The sequence below is a fragment of the Chelmon rostratus genome, chromosome 8 (genome assembly GCF_017976325.1).
Source record: "Chelmon rostratus isolate fCheRos1 chromosome 8, fCheRos1.pri, whole genome shotgun sequence".
NCBI lineage: Eukaryota > Metazoa > Chordata > Actinopteri > Chaetodontiformes > Chaetodontidae > Chelmon > Chelmon rostratus.
This window is the reverse complement of record NC_055665.1, coordinates 27246622-27273155: the sequence shown is the minus strand read 5'-3', so window position 1 is coordinate 27273155 and position 26534 is coordinate 27246622. Positions and strand designations below refer to the sequence as shown.

At 42.3% G+C, this 26534-nt stretch overlaps 1 protein-coding gene across 3 annotated transcripts in view; it reads right to left on the bottom strand.

The window, feature by feature from the left end:
• The window catches only part of grik2 (glutamate receptor, ionotropic, kainate 2), a 249474-nt gene extending 226085 nt beyond the window's left edge, over positions 1-23389 (bottom strand). For all 3 annotated transcript variants that reach the window (XM_041943443.1, XM_041943441.1, XM_041943442.1), the window contains exon 1: positions 23219-23389. In XM_041943443.1, coding sequence (XP_041799377.1) covers positions 23219-23336 — 118 coding nt within the window. In that variant the 5' untranslated portion in view covers positions 23337-23389. The remainder of the gene's footprint in view (positions 1-23218) is intronic.
• Between the last annotated feature and the right edge of the window lie 3145 nt (positions 23390-26534).

Genomic DNA, 26534 nt, shown 5'->3' with positions numbered 1-26534 from the left:
TGTGTTTTGTTTTGCCCTGGCCAGTCAACAGTGAAGCTGTGGCACCAGTTTCAAAGACTAGCTCACTTAACATTTTTCACAACGTTCAAAGAAACATGCCATTTTAGCCGCATTGATCTCATCCATGCATTTTTCTGGCCCTTATTCTGTCGCTGTTTTTAAGGCTGCAGCTAGCTAGCTACTGTCTGTGCGGCAGAAAGTTGAAATTTTCTTTCTTAACCCTGCCAACAAAGCTGTGAACACTCACTCGTTTCTCCCACCACAGCAAACATTTCATCCACTACTCAATTAAAGCCTCTAGGCATGGATAGGTGTATAAATCTAACCAATCAGCTGAACTCTTAAACTGGTCATTTTTCCCCTATAAATTCCAAGTACTTTGCATCACCAAGAATGCTTTGATACTGCTGTAGTGTGTAATGTCCCAGCCAGTGGGAAAGCAAGGACAGACTGACCTGTTGTTCTCTCCAGCAGCAACCTGCAGTTTGGCTGCTGTTAGCATCCCCAGCTTTCCCCCAGGGACAGTGCTGAGGATTACAACCAGGACACAGAAAACTACACTCACAGCAGACAGGCACAGTGAGGCAAGGAGCACTGCATCATACTGTACTGTGCCAATGGGCTTAGTCACAGACATATGTAAATGCTCACTCACCCGTGCTCACACTCTCACTGTTCAGCAGGAAAAACAGACGTATGTGCAAGACGCTTAAACACTGAAACAGATATGTGAGACACGCACAGACACACACACACACACACACACACACACACACTTCTACACTGCTATGCTTGTCAGTACACTAAGAGGCATTTTTTTTCTGTTTGACAAGGTCCTAATAGTGTTTTTTTTTTCTTATAGTGATATTTATTACTCATGTTAATTATCACATTTTGAAGATGAACCAGCTGAAAATGATTCATACATACATCAACATCAACAATACCAAAAGCCTAGAACATAAGGAGGAGGTCAGGGTGGTGGAGAGAGCTGAGGCAGCAAACAGCATTGCCTGCAGCCAGTCAGCTAGTGCTTCAGTGACTTTGGTGCTCTGCTAAATTAAAGTTACAAGGAACTTGATTTAGATTTTTTTCCTACAAATGCATATATATATATCAATTAGGTATAATTGTGATGTGCTAGAGAAACAAAGTTTACAGTTTAAAATCAGTTTAATCTGAGAGCTGGCAGAATTACCACCCTTTAAAACCATGGCGTAATGATCATGAAAATAACTCAAACCACCTCAAGACATCATATAACAATAATCCATGTGGCTGAGGTTGTTACATGGCAGAAACCATGAAAGCCAGAAAGGAATCTCTCAGCCATAAACTGTATGTTTGAGCAAGACGAGCTTCTAATGACTGAAAATACTGCAGAGCAAATTTACCACATTCACCCTAACAAGAAGCCAAATGGAAAAGCTTTTTTTTCTTTGAATGCTGATAGAATATCAGTTGATCCGAGGAATAAAGCAAACTCATGCTTCATATATGCACCGAATTGATTCCACCGCTCCAGGAAGGAGTAATTAAGGTCTTACTGTGTGTATCTGAGAGGGAGCAGGACGAGTTCATTTAGCGACGCCAACAAATTGTTTAACCTGTCCACTCAAAGTTACAGCTCTAACAGTAAAATACATGTAGGTAACAAACACAGTAGTAGTAGTAGTAGTGTATAAGTATCACCAGTTCATTTGGACAAACGTACCTGCTTCGGTAGTGGTAACAGTGTCGACTCTGCATCCTGCAGCAAATCTTAGGGTCAACTGATTTTATGCACACTGCATATAAATCATTTCTCTTCTTCACTGGAGAATGTCTTTTTATGATCATTACTATTACTGTTATTACTATGGTGAAACATCCAGCCAGTGAACAGTTTTTTATTGTGATAGTGCTTGTATCAGTCCCAACTCTATCTGGTATATTAATGTCTATTACACATTAAAAGCAATGCTGAGGGAAGGGCAGCATTTCAAAGTTGGACTTTTTACTGTCAATTATATAATAATTCAGACCTGAGCACTGGAGCCAGCGAATAAAGATAATAGCATTAAAATGAAAAACAAAGCTGTTAACAGATATTGATGACACTGATGCCTCTAGGAGAGGACGACGAGGCCACCAAACCTATTAACACCTGTTCAAATACAAACTTACAATTTTGAGTTTCATGTGGCTTTAACAACAGATTTAACACGGGGACAGAATAAAAACTAGAATCTAAGCTTGATCCTAATGTTTAACCCCAAACATATAAGCCCCAAAGTGTTCCCATTAAATACAAAAAGACATTGTAAATAACAATAATAGATAATTGAACATGCATGAATATGCACCATCATCTCAAAAATAATAAAACCTCAACATCATCATAATCAAATGTTCTTTCTATCATTCTGGTTTTCATATTGACTGATTGACTTTTATTTTTATTGAGATTTATTTCCTTATCCTTTTCGTATTTCAAAATACCCTTTTTTTCAAAAGTCTGTATCTTATAATATCATCACATCAGCACTGTCCTGCACTGGGGCTCCATACATACAGAGAAATGAAATGTAATTTTTGTATCCTTGAAAAAACACACATACTACAAGCACCAACAAACGGCAGCTAAATATGGAAAACATGCACAGACTAACTGCAGACCCACCCATGTGTGTAAGTATTGTACTGAACAGAGGTTTCTATGGAAGCTTGTAAAAGAGTCCATTAATTAGACTGCCAGTTTCAATCCATGTCCAGCTTTTTCAATTAGGGTAATTGTAACCCTCACAGGGAAAAGGCCCACTTGCTTGTTAAATTAGACCTTTTCCATATACTTTACTGCTGAACAACCCTCCCTGATTCAAATCATTGGATACGTGCTTAAATTTGCCAATTAATACTATTTATATTTAGAAGTTAACAAATACCTCTGACATTCAGCAAATCCAGCAGGCTCAGTTGACCGTGACATTGGTATCTTAGTACATGCATCCAACAATCAGTCAGGAAAATGTGGAACTAGAGCCTGACTGACACTGAAAAATGGTGAGCAGATCTGCAGCTCAGGATATTGTAATGCACTTCCACAAGCACTTCCTCTCTAGCCCTTAAAAGTTATGAGAAGAGAGTTGGGAAGCCTTTGAAGTGATGCTGGCGGAGGAGCTGAGCTGACTTCCCCTACAGAGTAGCACAGGATGAATGTACAGTTGACACAGAGTGCAGCATTCAGCACAGGAAGATGCTTATTGATGCGAATAAAGCTAATAAGATGCATGTTTGTGCCTGTACACCGGTAACCTCTGAAATGCGTGTCACTTACACAACCTATTCCTTTCTAAATGTTTCGCTTTTCAATTTCATGTCGCGACAACGCTGTGATTAAGGTCAGGTTAGGTTTAGGCACAAAAACCACTTGTTTAGGGCTAGGAAAAGATCATGTTTTAGCTTAGAATACCCGGTTTAGTGGCCGCAAGCATGGCTGGAAAATGTCCTGACCTCTTGTTAAAAACACCTGGTTTAGAGGCCACAAACCCGGCTGGAAAATGTCCCAAGGTCTCATTAAAAACACACAGTCTGCTGATTGGCACGCACGCAGCTGGAAATGTCCTGATGTCTTGTCCCGTCAGATAACGTCCCGACGTATCGTTAAAAAGAGCCAGTTTAGTCTCATTAAAAACACCCAGTGCAGTCGCCACAAACACGATGGAAAATGTCCTGACGTATTCTTAAAAATACCCATTTCTGGGGGTTTTTTTGCCACAAACACGCTGCTGCTTGGCAGACGACTCGTTAGCTGTCACGACACCCACCTCCTGTTGGGAAAAACTCAGCTCATATACATGTAACAGAAATCTGAACTACATCACCTTGATGCTTATTGTAGAACTGTTGATATGGTACATATGAAAGTATCAATAGGAATGTTTGCAGGAATGTACAATGCCAACATTTTATTCTGGCAACTGAGCTGTCTTCCAAACACTGTACTGACGAGTTTAAGTTTATTTGTATTGCCCAGTGCTTTATGTGGAAAAAACACGGCATGCAGTAACAGAACAGAAAAGAAAGAATACAGATATAGTTAGGAGCTAAACTAAGTGAAATGGTCTTGAGGGTGGTGTCAGTGATCACAGTGTGGGTGCAAGTCTCAGATCATATGGTAAACTGTTCCATACTTTTGATGTAGGAACATCTCATCAGATTTGGAGTGAGCTCTCTGAGTGTGAAGACATGTGGCGCCTTGTGATCTGAAAGGTCTGCTGGGATTGTAAATCGAGAGCATGTTTGAGTTTCTAGTCACTGCGGACTTCTGTGTTACATCAAGATGATTTATTTATTCATCGATTTAAGATCCGTATTGGTTAGTACTGCATTATCAACTATTCTTTCTGGGGTCCACACAAGAGACAGGACATGAAAACATCATATTGCGGAATATCAACACAACACAACGAAATATTTTTTTTTTAAAATGGCAACGCTTTTACATCATCATGTCACCTCAACAGTAAATGGAGATCTTGATTGGTCCCAAACTTTAACCATGTGATGCCAGTGACAAACACTATACAGCTGCATTTATATTACACTTATATAAACTGCCAACCCTGTGATCACATAGTGGGCGGCTGTGGCGACTGTCTAAACATAAGCACAGAAACATTTCATAACATTTCTACTTTGAGATCTGATATTTTGGAATAAAAAAGTAAACAGGATGTCAGTGAACAGTAAGTTCATTATAGACAGATACACCACAGATGGTAAAAGATGACCCTGTGATGCTGTTACTGACATTGTGAAAGGTCAAATCCAATCAAAATCAATCAAAAGTGAATGAGAAATGCATCATTTAGAGTCACTTTGGATGCTGAAACCTGGTGACATGGAGTTCATCCCCTGACTGTTCATGATTCTTACTTCATTGTGATGTTCCCATGGTCCCAGATCTCAACAATTAACTCTGTTAGTACATTATTATTACCAATAGGAACGATGGCAAAAAGAGCAAAAACAGCAGTCTGGTTGTGACAAACCGAAAGAACCTTTTCATGACTATGCAGCACATTTGCACAACAAACAGCAGATATAAGACACAGTATGAAGACATCATTTAAAGGCTTAGAATAAAGCAGCCTAACTGTTCAGTGTACCAGCAGGCTCATGAGCCACGGTGTTATGTTGACCATCCTAGATGAACTCAGTGTAAGGTCCCTATCCCCACCACCGTTTACAGACATGTTTAATTCAAAGGAAACATCCTTTATTTATTTGCTCTCTCCTCTCTGAAATGTCTACAGATTTTCTACAAATTTTCCCCGACTGACCTTCATCCTATCTTCTCCCTCGCTCGCTCCATCTCACTAGCACCAACACAAGGGTGTGCACACTCTTTTCTCTGCCCTTTCCCTCCTGCTAACATTTTCCCTCCTCTTTAAGTAGAGATTGCTGTCTGAAAGCGATGAGGCCTGACCGAGATGTCTTGGGAAATCAGAGTGGCTCCCCTCCCACCGTACCAATGCGAGCCCGCGTGAAAACACACGCGCAAACACACACACTTTATGAAAGCTGAAAACCATAACAGGCAGTCATGAGTTACAGTGAGCTGAGTGTGGTGTTTGAGATGCACAGATTTCCCCTCAGAGTTACAAAGGACAGATCAGGGGAATCACAGTTCAAGCAGGGAAACCTGACAAAAGCCTGGGAAAAGAGGGGGGAAAGACACAAAACACACAGGAAAAACCTTACATGCAAACTTTCAAAGAGCGAAGATAACAGCAGGAAGCAACACACACACACACGCACACACCTAAACACACACATGCACAGACACAAGTACACACAAATAAAATGCCCACCCACAAACCAGTGATCCTGTTGGTTGTGATGTTGCAGCACTTCCAAGAAATGCCTGAAGTGTTTCTTTTTGCTCCAGTCAGCAGAGTGTGAGACGCTTCCTCTGAGCAACTTTCTCTACGCATGTCTCTGAATGTTATCTGCTGTGTGTACAATCGCTGAGCATCGGGACCAAACTGCACTGAATAATCACATGATTTCATAAAGCATCGGAAACCGCGTATTGATTAGTTAAAGCCGGACATTAACCGGCCAGGCTTCTTCTAAACCTAAAAACACAGTGCGGGATTATAGCGGCCGGCGCTTCGCTTACTGAAACGCATCCAATTTGCCAAAATCAATTCTGATATCGACAGATATTAACTTCAGCCGGCCACTGCAGTTACTCAAACAGGAGGAAACGGTGCATTTGTTGGGGACCATCTTCAGCTGCAGATTACAACACATTTGGTGCTCCGGTGAGATTTACGTTGGTGTACGTTATGCATGTTCAATCGCTATGAAAAACTTGAAGTGAACTGCTCCAGTTACCGCAGCTTCCGTGTCAACTGGGTGTGCTCCAAGACTCGACTGGCACTGAGCCTGTTTCAGCCACTCTGAGAGAGCTGTACAGCAGCCAAGCCCAGGCGCAGGTACGGATCATTCTTGAATGCACAAATTGAGAGTTTAAAGGTGACTAAACGTTCCCTGGGAAGAATTAGCTATCTACAGCAAGCTCCAGGTTTCAAGTCTCTTTTTGGAGCACCCTGAAATGAACTGAAGCAACGGCTCAGTGGATGGCAGGAAACGTCTGCAACCTGGTGCTTGGTGAGCTTTACAAAATGGCTGCCTCATGAAGCTTTCGCAAAGAATGTTCAATGCTGCATTGATTGCATCTGTGTGTGTTTACTGGCTTGTCGTCTGCTTCTTTCCTTCCTTTCTAGGCTCATTGCTATGTCTCATGGTGCATTCTTACCGCCAGTGTGCTAAAACCGGCTAAATCATTGTCGTCCTTTGAAGCCACAGCGCTCACTGTACTGTGCAGTGTTATCATTTATCACTCCAAAAGCTCATTTCTGATCTGTTAGCCAGTCTGTGTTTGACAGTCTGATAATAGATGAAATTTAAAAAAAAAAACAAGAAAGAAACTGTTGAGTCATGACGCCATATGATTGACAACCACTTCACAAAGTTTAGATTAGGGAAATCAAAAGTCAGAGCATCAAATAGCACAAGTTCTAACAATATCTAACAGCATAAGTATAGACAAAGTCATTTACGGACATTTTGAAAACTAAAATATCTGAACAGTGGTGTCCTGGCTAACGTTCCACTAATGAGGGAAAAGAAATCTAATCATGGTCACAGAGGTTCTGGGAGTTCAAGCACCTCACGGCAGACAAATAGGTCACCAGATGATTTGACCTGTAACCCAGATGACACAAATAGGGAGAGCAAGCCACCTAACACTCCGCTGACCCAGGAAACATGACGTGTTGTGGAGTATTTCAGCTGGAGGGCAAGGGCAACCAGAGAGTCATTAGCTTTCTAACGATATTAATGCATTTAAACAGCAGCGCTGAATCCACCCTGCTTCACCCTGCTGCACTGGAAGAAAAACTACATCAACACATTTACTTTCACAGCTCTGCTTCTATTGGTTAAAATGTGTCTTGCTCAACGAAGCAACTGCTGAGATCTTGAAATGTGAGAACGTGACTAAAATGAATGGACAAGAAACGTGCAGCTACTGCAAAGTGATCACGCGATCTTCAGCACGAGCCTTCATTATATGATCACAGCAGACCTGCTACTGCCATGGCCAAAAACAGGATTGGTCATTTTGGACAATGGCGTCGGCCCACTCATCTTGCTTGATATGTAATCAATACTATAAGATAACTTGTATTGCATATTTAGACATTTACAGTTTTGCACAAATTAAGGCGAGCCAAAGGGGGCGTACAGTAAATCCATATACTTTTGCACAGTAACCATTAAGGATCATGTGCTTATGAATATTTTGAATTGTCACTAAAGATGTGTAAATAAGACATGTTTGGAGTTAAAGGTACTGTAGCTACACTGGTGGACCTAAAACCTGGAACATCTTAGTTTTGGGATGCTCTCTGTAACCTCCACTCCACTGTAGCACTCTATATGCTGTGTATCGCCCAACACATCACGCTGCTGACTTATCAGACTGACGACTCTATTAAGGTTGAGAGCTGAGAAGGAGCTCGACAACAGGCAAACACACACACACACACACACACACACACACACTGTCGAGACACGTAGAGTCACAGCAGCAGGCTCTCATAATATGGATGACACTTCAATCTAAATACAAGCTAATGAAAGAACCTCGCTGGCACTGAGGACATTATTGACATATAATCCCAGCCCCTGGGAGAGGGAAGCCATCATTCTCCATCCACAAGCCAATCTAAATGGCCTGAAATTTTAATACGACATTTTAGGGAATTGGATTTATGGCATATCAGCAAAAATTCAGCCGATTGACAGATAAGAGCTGTGTGGTGCAGAAAGGGGCTGTTGCTTGTATTTGTCCCTGTGGCGCTGCATTCTCCCATCGATCTTCCTGGAGGATTATTATTCCAGTTTCTTCAGTGACTTGAGGCAGGATATGGGCTGGAGTCTACCTTCCCCTCAGCAAGATCATTCTAATTCATAACCCCTTCCAAATGAGTTATTGACTTGGAGAGGCTTCTCTGCCATTCTCAATCAGAGGCTTTTACTTACAATATACACAGCTCTGGTCTCCAAACACCTGTCTCCCAGGCAGCAGGAGGGAAGATAGAGACGTCTGGAAGGCTCAGGTGAAAATAGAGGGCTTTCAGGCGATGGAATGGCCACTCTGATGAGCCGGGTCTCATTCACAGAGCATCAAATACCGACGCTTTGTCATACCCCTCGGGTTTTCAGGTAACTCAACTGTGAACCCACCTGCTGTAATATTAGACTCAGAGCAAGATGAAGTAGTGTGAAGAGCAAGAAAGTCCACAAATGGAGGAAGGTGGGATGGGTCGAACAAACAAACATTTTCTCTAAGGTCCCATGAGAATCAAAAAGTGAATCTAACCAAGTAGTTTTGTTGCCTGAACGTTCACAACATTAATGCTGTGTTTTAATGGCTTTCTGGCAGGAAGGCTTCGTGCGTCGTTGGGATGAGAAAGTGTTGGATGGTAAGACCAGCTGCTCTCCAATACTGCCAGAATGGTTTCCAGTGAAGTTAGCTGAAAACCTGATACACACGCTTAAAGGGTACTTTGTGCATTTGTATGAGGCACATTTGTCACAGCGGGACAAAGCGTAATTTATTTCAGCCACGGGCTCAAACATATTCGACGCTCTGGGAATGGGAATAGGTTGCTCTGACAGCCAAGCTGCAGATGCATAGGTTTTTCTTTATGCACAGCTGTCACGCATCGGTCTGTAGGCATGTTTAACATGTTTTCACCTGAAAATATGTTTTATGTTGAGCATAGGATCAGCAGTTCTCAACCAGCTGTTTGTGTAGGATAAAGGAAAAGTCAAACATCCTGGGCAGTGCACTCATATGCCCACTTAGACAGAACTGCATGACTACAGTTGTCACCCACATGACAACACAAATTACAAACTTTTTAGATCTGTTTTTCAAACAAAATGAAGAGTCAATTGAGGCTGTACTCAAGTGATAAGGCCTGCCCTATAGCCTCACAGCTAGCGTGGGTAAGACAAAACACTGGATAGCGTTGCTTTAAGTCGCTTACCTTCATTTAGCTTCACAGGAAGTGTTATTTACCTTAAAATTTCATTTGTACATAAAACTGACATTTTGTAGATATAAAAATACAACATTTCATTACTATTAGAAGAGAACTGTTTCTGCAAAATACATTCAAGTTCATGAGGCGTTCAAAGTCAAATCAAACTGTTACTAACTGCTTGATGGTAACTGAGGACGTTTTGTCGTTCACCCATGTGGCTTTGACAGTTGAATTGTCAGGGAGGGAAGCCACCCCCTCGTGAATGAGGGTATAACTGAGAGCAGAACTGAAAACGAATGAAGGATGTAATTGAACGGATATTCTTTATTGGAAGATCAATAAACTTGTTCATATTGAGTCAGTGAATTGTGAAAAGATTTGCTAATAATAGTGCAGAACCAACTGAGAATCAACAAGTTCAGTCTCTGTTATACTGTATATGTTCTGACCTGAGAAGCACCAGCTAACGACACATTTCGTCATTTGTTGTTGCCATGACATCCACGTCAGCAACTGACTGAATGTTGGTACATTCAGTCAGTTGCTGAGCGGAGATCACAAAATAAGTCCTACTGAACTATACTCTATATGGGAAAAATCTCTTGTATAAATTAAGAGCAGTTTTAAGAATCACACTCAAAATCTGCAGAGGTGCCAAACATGTATTGGGAAAATGTAATTTATTTCAGTCATGGGCTCAAAACTTTTATAGCACCAGGATGCAGCTCTTAGTCCACAGTGACTCAAGTGAAGGACAAACAACAAGGATACGATAGTCAGAGCAGAGGACAGTTTGTCATGGGAGGTTCTGGTTCGTATTACCTTTACAGTGATACAGGAAATAGATCTGGTCACTTATGTCCTCAGTGTGTTCCAGTACAGCAGGAACAGAGCGTCTCCATCACTGCTAGCCCATGGTAAGTCACCTCCAGCTCAGCCCCAGTCAGCATCTAAGACTCAGCTAATTACATCCACATACATGCCGTGTTTGGCAAAACCAACAGCAGGCAGAGACTTTCTGTTTCAAGCTGAGGGAAGGGTGCAGGGAAGCAGCTTTAGAATAATCATTTGACGCGGCGCATTAACCGTCTTCACACGAAGCGGTATCATGAGCCTGAGAGGAACATGGCATGCGTCCTCCTGCCTCTCTCAGCCGGGAGAGACAGAGCATCTAAAGCCAGCCATATCAGAAAAACACACACTGTGCACGGGGGCTTAACGCCTCGCTGCCGCTCACCAGCTCCCGCTCTCTTTGTTCCCCCAAAATGTGAAATGATATATACGTATATATATTATCCATGTAACTGATTTTACCAGCCTGAGATAGTTTCAAATTTCTATAAACTAGCTATGAGTGAAATATGAATATTTTAAGCAGCTTAGCACTGATTTAAATATATTTACCAGCAGTGTGTTGGCTGTGGGCCAAGACACAGTGTAATGCTCACAAAGCCACCACTGCTAAACTCAATTTAAGAAAGCTGATAATTCAGACCGGCAGCACTAAGGCAAATAAAGTAATTTCAGTAAAATATTTCATTTTCTCAGGCTTTGTGAAAACAGCAAGGAGAATAACACAGATATGAGCAGACATGAACATGCACAGAGGAAATTAGGAAACCAGAACAACTGCCAGACCAGTGTGGAGTGTTATTCTTCAGTATGTGTCCCTTTACAGACGACATTTTGAATATGACACACAACCAATGGCTCCGTTTGCATGTGCACAGTGACATGACTATAGAAATACCTTTAACTTCTATTATAGTAATATTGTAAATAGTTCTTACAAGCATTCACATTGACAGAGCTACATGCAATGTCATGAAGCACAAACTAATCCTTGTTGTAGGCAGACACAGTTTTGGAAACCTGTGCATTACGCTGTAGTGTGAGGAAGCATCTTGCACAAAACGTGTCCAGAGGAAAAAAGCAAAAGGAAAAACCAAAAATTAAAGTGAGTAAATCAACTGATGTTTGTAATGATTTAATAAGAATTAGATATTTTTTACCGTATAGGGCAGGAAGTCATGGATGAATGACTGAATGATGAAAAAAACAGTAATGCCAGCTCAGGCTTAATTGCCGTAAACTTTAACATCCATCCTGTGTAGATTAGACAACAGCATTAGCTTTCGTTCCAAAGCCATTGAGACTAAACAACATCAACACTTAACTAAATTTAGTTAGGTTTGACTGTCATCACTGGAGATCACAATGCATAAATTAGCCCTTTGGTTTTGAAAAATCTCTTTTGATCCAGGCTGGCCGGAGCCGCAAGCACAACATGCATCACTTTCTGATGCCAGAGAATTTTTCCAAACAACTGTCTGTTTATGATATTGTAAAACTAGGGGTTTAAAACAACGTTGAATCCTCATTATTGGTAACAAGACAGCCGCATTCTCTTTATTTTATCGATTACATATGGCTCAGGAGAAAAAAAAAAGCAATGAGGACCCTCAGCCTTGTAAAACATGAGCACTGCACCCCACATCTGTTTAAATAAGGCCAGCAAAGCCACACTTCTTCATAGGAGATCATCATAAACTGGAAGAACAAGTGAAGGGGAAGTGCTGCCATGGTAGAACGCGTGCTCTGCTGCCAAGGGCATAAAAAGAGTCACTGACACATCACATGCTTGAGTTACCCCCAATGAAGGATGATACAATGAGCGTTGCCATTCTGTGAAACTGCTGAACTTCTTTCCGTTTCAGCAAACATGCCTACTGGCCGAAGACAGGTCCCGTTCCATTTGTGCTGTCTTCTTTCAAAGGATTTAATTTCTGCCTACAATGTGTTCCCCTGAGTGAACGGCTTCAACTGTTGGTATAGAGATGTCCATAAAATGGACAATCGAATGGGCAAATATCAATATAAATGTCTTGCAGCTGCCGGCAAGACTGACAGGAAATATAACGTAGATGTTTGTGGTCCCCACAGAATGATTCCCAATGATTGTGACGACCTCTCACGTTTTATCTGGTGTCACAATCAGGCCAACACTTCTACTTGGCCAACATTTGCAGGAAATTATCAGGTCTTGATTTACTTGTCTCCTGCAGCTGGCAGAAATTGTCAACATTGCATTCAAGACATCTCAGGTTACAAAGAAATGTGCGAAATACATTTTGGCTGCCAAGGAGGTAAAACTATTAAAAAATAAAACTATGGTTTATTAGTATATTAGGTTATATATTCAGATGCAGAGATTTGGGAGCATGCCGGCATTGCTTAAATTAGGTTCAGTGGGTAAAGATACACAAGCAATTTGACTGACAGGTTAGAAAGACCCCGGGTTAACTACATTTACTGGGAAGAGAAAATGAAGGCAAATGCTAAGACTATGACCCAAGCTGTCCTTTGCAAATTTTGTTTATTCAGATGAATTACTGGAGTCATTGTGGCTGGGCCTGGGTTTACAGCAGGTTTATCACTCTGCTATCACTGCAGCATGACATCCAGAGATGTTGGTGAAATGCTTTGGCAATAGATAGAGGTTGCACTGATGTCCTCATCTCAATGTCATAAAGCAGCCTTTGTCCAATGCTGCCTGCTGCTAATTGGGTAACAGAGCAGTGCATATACATGTTTTGCAATAAATCCTTATTTACCTTTTTTTTTTTTACCATACCACCAGTGAAAGACCACTCTTGCAGAGCACTTACTCATGGAAGAAGTGCTGATGGCGAGAGAGTATATAAACTACATTTGCACTGCAGAGAGGCATAATGAACGCAAAGGCACTTGAAGGAGAGCAGCTGTGAATTCCATTCTAAATATAAAAACCCCCTGGACTCAGCATTATTGGTTTTGTATAGGTGCACAGTCTCTCACGTGCTGGAAAGTGAGAGCAGATTTTTGTCTGATCTCCATATCGCTCATGTAACAATGAGAAGAGAATGCAAAAATGAGATGAGTACTCATGGATGATTTGCAGGTGCCGTTTAAACTCTGAAGCTGATAAATAAAGGAGGAAAAACAACATTTGAGAGTAAAAGGTGAAACGTCTCATCTTCTGTGCAACACTCCATGGCTTTGTTTCTTGAGGTTATTACAATAAACATAAAACTTTTCAGTTTTTTCAAGAAATTGACAAGAACTACAATAACAATATTTGCAAATGTAAGCTGTCAGCTGTTAAAAATAATGTGTTGTGTCCTTGTCTTACACTGTCACAAGCATTCAAAACAGAAAGTCTACACTGATTTCCTCTTGTAAAGGTATGTTCCTTTGAAAGTATATCCTCCTCCTCAGTTCTGTCAAATCAGATTAGTTTCCTCTGATTGAGGTCAAATGTAGTTCAACCAGCATGCCTCTAATTGAAATGATGGCTTCACTGCTAGCTCCCAGTAACCTTGACTTCTAACACTTCTTCTAATTCAGCTTGCTAATTCAAGTAGGGAAGATGTAGAGCCTGTACACAAATTACCAGAAGATCAGCCATTTCAGCGTGAAGATTTGACTGTCTCCGCTGCATCGAGTGCGTGCTGAATGCAGCATCATGTTCGGGCAAAGCACTGGGCTAGTCTGAATATAATTACAGATTTCATGAACAAAGACAATTTTTCAAATGTGACAGCTAGCTTACAATCTTACTGTAGAGATCATTCCTGCTGCTGCTGATTTTTCCATCCACAACCCCAGCTTCCATTTGTTCTACGTTAGTGTTGCATGGACAGAGAACAAAACCTGTACTTAATGACCCAGATACTCTGCAAACTCTTAATGTGTCCACATAGTGGTTAGCAGTTTGAGTATTCCTGCTGGGTTCAAAACTTTGGACTTGTACTTTATTAATCTCTCTGCGTTGGTGGTGATGAACTAAGATGTTTTTGGTGAGCTTTATTTTGTTTCTATTGCACTTGACTGAAGTGTGTTTTATGGTAAAATGACTGTTTCTATAAATGGAGTCTGGTCGCTTTGGTCTGGTTAAATCAAGATCTACTGATCTTACTATTACGCAAAAAGGTCTCTCTGCCGGGATCCTTTCCATAAAGACAACAACCTGAACCCGTCAGTGGCAAAAACAAACACTTAGTGGACGCGCACTGACGGTGCGCAAATGTCGGCTGGGATTACATTGCAGTTTGTTTTGTGGCTTCGGGGCTCTCACTCAAAACTGGACTACTTTCAAGAATGGTTGCCTCCGTTAGTCACTTGGACACAAAAACAAGGGGAAATACGGTCTATAATCAGATAATATTTGACCAGAATTTCTTGTGTTTGTCCAGGACATTGGAGTCTTTCAGGACACATGGACAACCGGCAGCTGTAAAAAAAATTGAAAAATGAAATCCAAGTCAAGCTGAAACGAGAGAATAATTCAACAACACAGGAATGGACGTTTCTTTGTTTACTTTGTAATGTGTAGATATGCAGATCTTTTAAAAGATCTCTTTATGTTGAAATATATACAAGCAGGATGTCTCTCGTATTGGTTTGGCCTCTTATGGAAACAGATATTCAAACAGTTCAAACCTGTGTGTGTTTTTCAGAAGGAATAATCAAATGGAATTTTTAGCCAATTCTGACAGCCCTAGCTCACACTGAATGTGAACAGTTTTGTCAATTCCAATTACTTTTCAAACAGGCTGACTGTTAACAAAAAAAGAAAAAGTCAGCATAATTTTATACGATTCTACTTTGAATAGGCAGCAAGAAGAGAGAATGTGGAGCCACAGATGGCTGAAAGCTGGAGACAGTATGGTCTGGTATGGCCAGTTTTATTTCTATTACAGCACGGTCTCAGTCAATACTACAGTTAGCTACAATATTTAGAATACTTCATTATTTAAAAGATCACTACAGATCTTTGGACAGCAGCCATGTGCAAAATCTGAAGGTGGAACTGCTCAAACTGCAGATAACCAAGCAGAATTCCTGATCAGACATCCATCCAGCCAGATTGTTCATCGATAAGGCAATTAATCAGGTGTTGCAAGAAATTTAGCCCAATTCTTAAAATTAATTGGGGGTGACCAATTTGGGCTTAAAATCTGCCTTAATCCATATAGTGTTGTAACGGGTTGGTTTAGGACCTGAATGCAGTCTCACCAGAACACAGAGAGTCTTTACCAGCTTTATTCCCTGATTTGGCAAACACAGAGAAGCAGCCTCCCAGTTCAATGTTCAGGAAAAAGTCTCTGTACCTTCGAGGACACTCACACAGTTCAGTATCTTCAACTGATTCCAGAGTCTTTTGAAATGTTTGTGAATCAAACACCAAACAATGGCAGGCAGACCAAAATCCAGGGAGTGCAAGGCGAAACTCTTAGTCAGAGACAGAGGGCTGAGGTATTTACAGGGAGCAGGAGAGCAGAAGTGGTCAGAAGCAAGCAGGTTCAGCAACAGGAGACCAGTACAAATAGTAATGCTGGTGAGTGTTGCATGGAGGCGAAGAACAATCTGGCACTGAGTGAGTGTGGGAGTGCACCTTAAGTGCTGGGCTGAAATGAAGATCAGGTGAGGTTCAGGTGAGTGGACAGGTGGGTGTGGCTGGCGAGGGGAGTGAGAGTGTTAAAGTACTGGCTGGGCAGGTGAACAGATGAAGAGAATGGTAGCAGGTAAGAGACTGAGGACACTGTGTCTTATCAAGAATTAGCATCATCGGGTTAAACAAACCAGTGTTTATGCTAAGATAAGCTAACTTTGCTCTGACTACAGCTCCATTCTTGTCAGCACAGACATGAGATTCTTCTTCTCATTTCACTTTCCAAAAGAAAACAAATAAGCATCTTCCCAAAACTTTTAAGTCATTCTCAGTTCAGACTTGCAACTGTGTTTTCTTCCTTGTGCATTGTGTGTTTTTCACGCCGGTGTCTCTGCTCGGTTCTCATTTTATACTGAATGTTTAACATGTCGTTTATATTCAAATTATAATCATGCTCAAACACAGATCCTTTTCTGCCAAACACTGTATAGAAATGATCCAATCTCCTTCTGACAGGATTGCAATTCATAAACCGTAACCTGTTTCATTCTCCAAACTTTCAACCTTTTCTTCCATCATGACTATTGATTGTCTTCAAGATTTCATCTTTTACTTACTTCACTAGCAAGTGTGATGCAGCTTCAATTGACTGAAAGCAGTGCTCTTCAATACACACCCACAGGGGAAACACAGTCTCCAACAGCTGAGTACAAAAAGCATTTTAAACTCAGCAGATCGCACACACACTGCAGTGATCCTGCGCGCTCACATCTTGTTTTCATTTACACATTACCTGAAAAGTGTGTGTTTTCAGGATGAGATAAACACTGTGGGTTGTTCATCGTTCGAGTGACACCGCAGTCATGTCATGTTGGATTTTCTGTGAACAATATTGGCCAACTGGGACAAGCCGTTCGCATCATCATCCTCGTGGAAAAACACAAGGAGGATATGTTGCAGCGTTTTGCAGGCAGTGTTACCTCCCATGTTGCGTCACAAATTTAGGAAGTGTGACAACACAGGCAGTTAATATAATTGGCAGTCAGGCAAGTGTGGCAGTCCAGATGTTCAACACTGAAATTATTACGGTCACTTTTATTGTCACATTCTCTTGTTGTTCTCCCTGTGTGTGCACAGTCTACTGTACTGCAGCACTCCTGACAAACTGGAGCTAAAAAGACAAATTATTGATGGAATTCAAACAAGACGACTTGAAAGAAAGAACCACCACCACCACAAGGCAATAAAATGTGCTCGATTACATTTAGAATTTTGGTGGTTTTCATTCAATTTTTCTGAGCTTTTCTATGCTCTATAAACAGAGGTTTGCTTTCAGTCTCAACCACGTTAAGGTGCAACTGAACTGTCCCTACAATATTTTGAACAATCTCAAATGATCATTTAACCCCGTGGAGTTAAACGGTACGGTAGTGGCAGAGTTGGCAGGTTTGTGTCTCTCTGTAAAAAGTGGGTTGTTTTGATGGCGAGGTAAAGAGCAGGGAGGTGCCTGACCTGATGATGTATGTAACCCGATGTATGCTGTATTACTCAGTGTCAGTAACATGTGTGAGATAAATGAAAAACACTATAACAACGGATCAAATAAATATTTTTGTTATTTTGTGAATGAACATGATGATGGGATATTGTGGATAAGGCTCACTTTTGTTCTGTTTTTTAATCATTGTGATCAAAATATGTACCTACCAGAACATTAACAGCATAAAACTGAAGGTCAGGGCTGTCTGCTGAACAAATTCTGTAATCGTGTCACTGTTTTTACACTACACATCCTTTTTAACTATCAGCATACTTGCTGATGTAAACACATCTTTGATAGACTTATATTGGCCAATAAATAGACGCAGCTGATGTGCAGGCAGGTGGAGCTGCAAGTTAGACCTTGTGTCGCAGTGACACAGTGTAACATTTGTAGTGACACGCACACAAACACTGATGGTCAAGAAAATTGTCCCACGAATTTTAAAACCAAACATTCAACCCTTGTATCAAGGCCATGAAAGCATCAACAAACTGCAGCATAGAGCTGCGCCGCATACACATGCAGATGCACCATACACTCGGTCCTGGAGATAATCCACTTCACACAGCCACACAGAGTGGGAAAAAAGGGACACGTCACCCAGTCACATACTCTAATCTGTATCTCTGAAAAGAAGGACTGCTTGGTCTTGCACTGAGTTTTGTTTGGCTCTGAGCAGAAGGTCAGAAGTCAGGCTTTTGATAAATGTACAGTTGGGTCCATGGTGAATAGACTGTTGGGACTGAAAAAAAAATTCTATTTTTGACCGGTCATCCAACTCCACCCTCAGGAGCAGTATCAGACATCTGGGTAGTCTGCTACTTTGTCAATTATGATTGCAGTGCTATTTCTGGTCATACATGCTTTAAATAAAGACTGTTTTATTAAAGGCTTGTCAGTGGGTTCCTGCACGGTACATAAAGGTGCTGAGTCTGTACAACAGGCTGTTTCAAACCCCTCTCCCTTCCCTCCTCAGCCTCTTTGTCTGGACTGAAGTGGGTAGACACAATGAAAGTAGTTTTTCCATCAGACAGTCTCTCCTTCTACCATCTGTCACCACCAGACTCTGACAGCTTTAGCTTTATTTGCACTGGCAGAACAGCACCCTCTTACTGTTTTGGGCTATAAAGTAAACCAGCAAATTTCCCTCCAAATCCACCACATTCTGACTTACATTCTAATGCAACTCGTCACATATGGATGCTGCACTGGGTACCCCTTTAGCTTCATTTTTCAATATGCAGGGCTCCATGGTCAAGCTAGCAATAATAAATAATAAATGCTCAACACTGGGTTAGCAACATCCAGTTAAACTTTCAACCAACTAACCAACTATCAATTTTATCGTTAACCTTTGATAACTTGTTGTCCACAGAATATGAGACAGAGAAACACATTGTGTTAGGGTCCTGTATGTCCCAAACCATTTGGTCCTTACTGAAGACATAAATGTTTAAATATGGGTTTATAGTTTCACTTTTTAAGAAAGGATCAGTAATTTCCTAAAATAGCTGGCAACTGTAGCTTTTAGCACACATGACTCAAACAGGAGGGAAAAGTGCATTTGTTTGGAACTATTCATCTATGTTGTGGATTAATACACTTTGTCGGTTTTGGGATTTACAGCTTTGAAAGACCTTTATGTTTATTATAATCAGTGAAGTCTCCAAGCTGTGTCTTTAGAAAACTCCACCCACAGATTGACTGATAAACTGGAAAACAAATAGGGAAATTAGCTTCTTCATTGAAGGACGGCATGATTATCACTTCTCATTTCATACCTAATGCTTTCCATTCCGCGATGATCCACTTAGCCACACGTTGTTTCCAAGCAGCTTGTGTTTTTTTTTTTTTTTTTTTGCAAATGTCCTTATTTACAAGTCATCAGTGAAGCAGGGGCTGGAGCCTGGAGGATAATGTGAACTTTTCTGTTTGGTTATTGACAGGCAGCCTTCCAGGAGAGTGAGTTATTTTCTAAAGAGGGAGTTTTTCTAGCCTCGACCTGCAACATTTAGCTTGTCTGCCCCATTAGACGGTGACCTTCATACTAATGCCGACCACGGCAGCCAGCGCCAACGCACCTGATTCAATCTCCGCTCGACAGAGATCACAGAGACATGAAGTGCAAGCATAAATTGATGCATTTATAGATACACAAACACTGCTTAAATTGCTTCTTTTGGATGTGAGGAACCTCATGGATGTCCATGACTCTGTGGCTCTGATGAAAAACATTGTATTTAATCCATGGCTTTCCATACTGTCCTTACCTGGACCACTTCCTTGACCAAAACTTTTTTGTCAATGCTACTTTTCTAAAGGAGTGAACCGTCTGCTTTCCACCAGCAGCTCATGCTGTGAATGTGTGAAATACATTCTGCTGTATTCCTGTGAAGTGACCCTGAATATGGCTTCTCCTCCACACAAGTAATCCAATTTCCTGACCTCACCTGTCTGCAATTCAACTCATAGAAAACTCCAGGACTTTGCAGCAGACCCAGCAGGCCAGAGCTGTAGTTCCAGAGCTGGCAGGTCACATGATGCTGTGGTTCAGTCTGTCCCTGCTTACAGCGGATCTGTATCAAGCTTTATCTTAAATTGAGCACAGAAAATTCAGTCATGTGGCTTCTATCATCAGTATTTGTCAGCATGCGAGCCTCTGCTTTGAAGAGAAACAACTGCTCGACAATCACACCAGCTGAACCCTGCTTCAAATTTCTTATTCCTTGCACAGCTGTTTTAAAAAATAATCTTAACCATATATACTGTATCTCTGCTCCAAACATCTTTTCAGAGCTAACTCTGGGAATCTCTAAAGAGCTTTTTTTAATCACAGAAGCTGGTCAGATTGATTAAAAACAGCTGTGGCATTCTTGCTCTTGCTCTTTTTTCTTGTGCTTGAATTTCAAAATGGAAATCCAATTTAGTGATACATCACTCTCGCACCATAATTCTCAAAACGACCGAATGAGTCGAACCATTTGCAAGCGCCCATATTGAAGAATAGCTACGACAAATGAATGGTCAAAATACATGCGGAAATTTAATGTTGGGATTATTGCATTAATAGCAAGCTCTTTTCATGTCATTTCTCAGAGTCAAAGCTGCTCCAGAAGCAGATGAAATCCCATTTGCAGAGTCAAAATTCAATTGGGGGAGTTAAAGTAGCTCAGCGGTGACAGCGAATGAGTTAAGGTGGAAGACGTACTGTAGCTATTATTGAGAGGCCTTGCCTATTTAAAGATACACTCCTTGATCTTATTATAGCACTCGACAGCACCCTAACATTCCTAAATTTCCTTCAAGTGTGCTCTTGCTTGGATGAAATTTGGAAAATTAAAGATATTACTGAGTGCTATCACAAAATCAGGGAGTAGACATTTCATACAAAGCAGCTAGTACATCTACATTCCTGACCCTCCACAACCAAGAATGCCACAATTACAACGTCAATGTCAGTTTGCTCATCACAAAGGGCACTGCTCATGCTTGTGTCCTCTGCAGCACTGGAAAAACTGGAAAAAGACATTGTTGAACTGCATCATGGGAAGTGTAGGATAGCGCTTTCAGAGCTTGACCCATTCTGGGGACTGAATTTGAAATCTCAGCCTCTGCTGCTTCGATTTTAACCAATCATTGTTGAACCTTTCTCTCTAAACTTTCCCCACCATAGGTGAAGTGTGATTGGAGTGCCCCATTAATATTTATTTACTTACGTTATGCTCAGCATCTCTCTTCACAGCTATCTAAAAATGTACAGAGGTTTAGCTCAGCCAATACAGCTGTCTCTCGAGCCACTGTTTCGCTCCTGGTGAATGTTTCCACAATTCAAACTGAACTGTGATGAAATCTTAAGAACACACACAAACAAAGGCCCACAGACGCCTGCTGAACAGATTTGTCGATACACATGTGGCTATAAAGGCTCCACTGGCAAAAAGAAGAGGCGAAGAATAAATGTAATCGCAAGAAATCATGCCCATAAGACAGATTCGGGTTCTAAGTGCTCAGTTTCAGCATTCTGTCATCAAATAGAGGCGGTAAAGACCTTGATCATATAACAGGACATAAAGGGGCACAGGATGTTTCCCTCGGCACGCTGTATTCCCCTCTGCACACTGAATGACTGTAAGCTGGGACCCAGTCACCGACTTTACTGACAACCAGCAGGCCAGAGGTTCACAGGATTTCACCCATCTCTCCACCCACGCTTTCATTCAGACCGTATAGCTCCATCAGCAGAAAAATCAATCTGCACCTCATCAATTTGCATTCATGAATTAAAGCTATGTTCATTGTGTATTTAATTACCGAGGATTTTTTCTCTATGCTATTCTGTTAGTCCTGTTTCTTCCAATCGATACAGAACAAAGACGGCTGGATTAATCAACTACAAGTATGTTTGTCAATATTAATATCCATGTTTCTGTGTGCTGTTCAGAGCAGCAGCAATCAGCATATTTCTGTTTGTGTGTGTTCTTCTCGGTTGCGGTGTGTGTTTGTGCCCACCTTATTGGTTGTTTTCTTGAAACTAATAGATGACTGGCAAAACTGTAATTAAATCAGGTTTATTATTTTAATAATGTCGTTCCAGCAGTGTTTGTCCTTCTTCTAGCTGTTTTATTCTCCGGTTGCAGCCGCACTGTATGGTTAAACGCAGTGGCCTTAACCACCTGCCAACCGCTGGCCCCAGCATTAAAAACAGAGTTATTCAAATGCACTGGGCATTTTGTGGTGTGTAAAATAATACACACGACATCTAGAATATTTCCATTTGATGAGATGCAGCTATGAAAACAAGTGGGTTTGGGGTGGAATATTACTGTGTATGTGTCACATAGCTACAGCGTGTTGAACAGACATACAGTCGTCCTGTATATGATGAAATACAGTTATTTTTCCTACAGTTTACAGGGGAAATCATGGGTCAAAAGTTCACCCACAAATTTATGTTACAGCAAAAATAAAATATTCATCATGTTTCTGAAATATGGATGAAGCATATTCTGAAAGATAACACACCTTGTTCTTCAAAATACACCTAGGGAATATATAATGAATAATATTTAACTCTCTTGCACGCACTGTTTGTCTTGCATACATGCACACACACCACTGCCACATGTAAATGTACTGTGAAATATGACACGATGAATGCATGTACACAACACACACACAAACAACACAGCATCAGATCTGCCACACACACACACATACACAAAAGTGGCTGACATGAATTCAGTGTGGCGTGAGGGGAACTCATATCTGCAAATATCAAAACCTTTTAAATGTGAAACTTTCTAAATAGCAACAAGTTACAGGCTGCCCACTGTCGGACTGTGGACTTAAAGATCATTCACATCTTCACTTCTCTTTTTGGCAGGTTGGCACTGTAGTAGTGCAGGTCTGTGCCAACTCTTTGGATGCACTATTCTCATACTATTGCATCTTAAAAAGCCTTGCAAATGACACTACCAGTCAGAACAGCAACTTTAACTATTTCCCACAAGTGAGGGAAGGGAAGAAAAGTGAGTTTCCAACAGGTCCTGATGAGAGCAACAAGCTTTATGGGGATGAAAACACACAGATCAAACTTTTAGAGCTACATGAGAGGAAAAAGAAGAAGTAGCTCACCAAATCTCAGGACGTGTGGCATCCCATGAGAATATCCCACACAGTGTAATAGCAGCAGTAGAAGCCTCACGGTGCACCTGACTCTCGCATTAAATATCAGCAGGGAGGTAATCTTCATGGTGCTTGTGTGGTCCACAGGATTTTTATTCCCTGAATTGGTATATTCCCAGATTTATTCTCTTTTACCCCTTTAATGTGAAGCAAGGCGGCTGCAATATCACGGCATGATCACCACCGGCGGACTGGGCAACGGTTTCCCCACATCCATTTGGCGAGAAAAAAAAAAAAAACACTGCGTGTCCAGCTTACTGCGCCAAGAAGAAACAGCCCTCAGTTAGGGAAGATGACGGTGGAGGTGGTGGTGGAGGTGGCTGGGCATCCATGTCAGGCAGGGCAGAGCTTGAAGAAATCCATCTACTGAAAGACACAGGCAGAGATTGGAGGGGGGGGTGAGAGGGGGAGAGCGGAGGTTTGTGGAGATCCAGCGTGACCAAGTGAGCGTGTGAGCGAGCGAGTGAGCGAGTGGAGCGGCGGTCTCAGCAGGCTCGCCAGCCCGAGCTCCTCCTGCTGCACTGCCGCACAGCATCTGACGTCGAGCCAGCGCTAGGAGTGGGAGAGCGCGCAGGCTGGATCGGGCACACCGCTGACCACACTTCGCCCCTTGATCTCTATCGCCTGCCGAAATGATCGCGCTCCCCCCCCCTCCTCCCCCGTGTCCCCGGCCAGCCAGCCAGCCGCCGATCTCCGGGTTTCTCCCTGCTTTTTCCTCGGTTCGGTTCAATGGCCGCTGCTGGCAGCGGAGCGCCGCCGTGCACCGCCGAATAAAAGCCAATCTATGAATTTGAAAACATCGCCTGTGCTTGATCGGAGTCACTCAAGCTTGGACTCATACAATGGCTCCGTGAAGCCAGCCTGTCACTGTACACTCAGCATGATGAATAGCCTGCGCTCACGGCCGCGGCGGGTTTCTGCGCTCATGTTCTGTCTCTGAAATCATTACTTTTTTTATTTTACTTTGCACTTTTCCTCAGACTGAGACTGTGCAGCCTGTTTGATAAACGCCAGCCCTCACCACCAAATGTCAGTCTCATGTGTGTCGTCTGACTTGTGAACTCCTGAAGCGCCACATCGGCTCCTTCACTTCACTATTGAATTACTGATCGTGCTGACATTGTCTGAGAGGCGAAATCATTGAAGTGCCACTTTCAGTATTTTCCGTCAGGTCGGACTGTCGCCTCTAACCTGCTATTTACACACAAATCAGAGAAGTCCACGACGATTTCACACGCGTGTGGGTCAGATTTACCGGATGTCTACGCAGAGAAACACACACTACTGCTGCATTATCTCCGAGGCCTGTGGATGCTGAACGGAGAGTTTTCAGGCTAATTCTGTTTGGTTAATTTGATGCACAATTTCTAAATCTCATAGATGCCTTCTCCAAACCTCATCAGTCAGTCAGGATCACGATCATCGCATTATGGAGGTCAGGATGATTTAAACATGGAGTTAATGAAGTGACGGCGCGCTGGCCTGTGATGCAAGCTATCAGCAATGTCTGATAAATGGAGACTGTCTGTGTTTGCAGGAAAACATTAAGGTATCACAAAAAAACAATTTCCTTCTGTAATATCATCTCTTATGTGATATAAACTATCTCCCTGAGATTGAATAGCGCCTGTAGAGGAGTCAGCGGATGAGGCCACAGCTGAGGAGGACTTGTTTGAAATGATTGAATGAAATTTGCCTGGATGAGGTTTCAGCATCATGGACAGCGACTTCGTGCTCGTGTCTTCTGTTTCTGTTCATGTTGCCAGCTTCCCCCGCTCGTTTGTCTTCTGCTTGGACCGAATCCATGTGAGGACACAGTTTATGGCTAAAGGTTAAATATTGTTTCACTCCGCCTGCATTCACATAACCATTTATTTACTGCGGCCAGCACGCGCCTGGTGGCACAACATTTTTGAGAAGCTCAAATGAACTTAATTTTAATTTAAGTTTTACGCACAAGGTCCCAACCTCGTAATCATAGTCAAGTAGTTGGGACAGAATTTGTTTTGGGGTACAGTCCCCACTTGCAAGTTGATTTCTCCGTTTTTAGAATATGCTTGTTCATTTTTTATCTCTCATAATTTAGCGGCACCTGATAGAGGCTGTGAGTAGGTTTCCTGAGCCAGTGTGTGACGAATGAGCGGAGCTAAAAAACACGTCTGAGATTTGTCTCTCGCCGTGCAATGAATGGATCGGCGCAGGAGGAGCAGCCCTGAACTAATATGAAGTCCACAAAGCCGCAGCTCTCTGACAGCCGTGCGCAACGCGCACAACGGTGCTGCGGGGTCGGCAGGTGAAAAGGCACAGCTGACACCAGCGCATACACTCATCTGGATTTGTTTATATTCCGTTTTTTTGTACAGATGGAGCTACAGCTCAACAAATGTTTGTACGTGAGAAAGGGGCTTTAAAGTAGGCTGAGCGGAGCCCCTCCAGCGGACAGCGCTGCGCAATGATAAAGTTGATTTAAAGCTAATGTGCGCATCAACTGTGGGATTTAATTGCGCGGCTTGTCTCCGCGAGTTGCCATCCAGCCCTGTGAACTAGAGCCGTTATCTATGGATCATCCATAAAGCGGATCACGGTAAGCATTTAACGACCCCCATAATGTCTTTCAACCCCACAACAGCGAAGGGATCAGCCCGAGGAGGAGGAGGAGGAGGAACCCGAAAAGGTGACAAGCTTCTCCAAATAGAGGTCGGGCAAAGACACGGGAGGTCACACCTCTCCGGGGTTTGTAAAAGCTCATCGGAGTCTATCTTTTAAACATTTCAATGTTCTTTTCGTTCCGAGGGCGCAGCTTAAAGACGAATTTACCCACATAAACTCACAGATGAACTTCAAACCTGACCTGTGAGCTGCGTGACGGTGTTTTCTGCGCGTTTTGCCGGTTGGAAACGATGTCAAAAGGCTCCTACTTCGGTCTCATCTGTTTCCAAAGATACAACCTGTTCCTGAAAAGATGGAAGGACCGGAAAAAGGCAGCGAGACGCGCCGCACAAACATGTAAATATATGTAAAGTTTGAAAGACTGGGCTTACCCTAGGTAGAGCTGGAGCCGGGAGAAGTCGCCAGAGCAGCACAAAGAAGTTGATTTGTTTCTATGGAGGAGCCGAGTCGCTTCCCCGCACTTGCATCTGGTAGCGCTGTGCTCCGGCCGTAGGGGAGACACGCCTCCTGTCGGACGGCAGGACGCACTGCTTAAAGCAACAGGGGGGCACACACCGGACCAGGGGACTCACCGACACCGAGCCTGCAGCTTCCC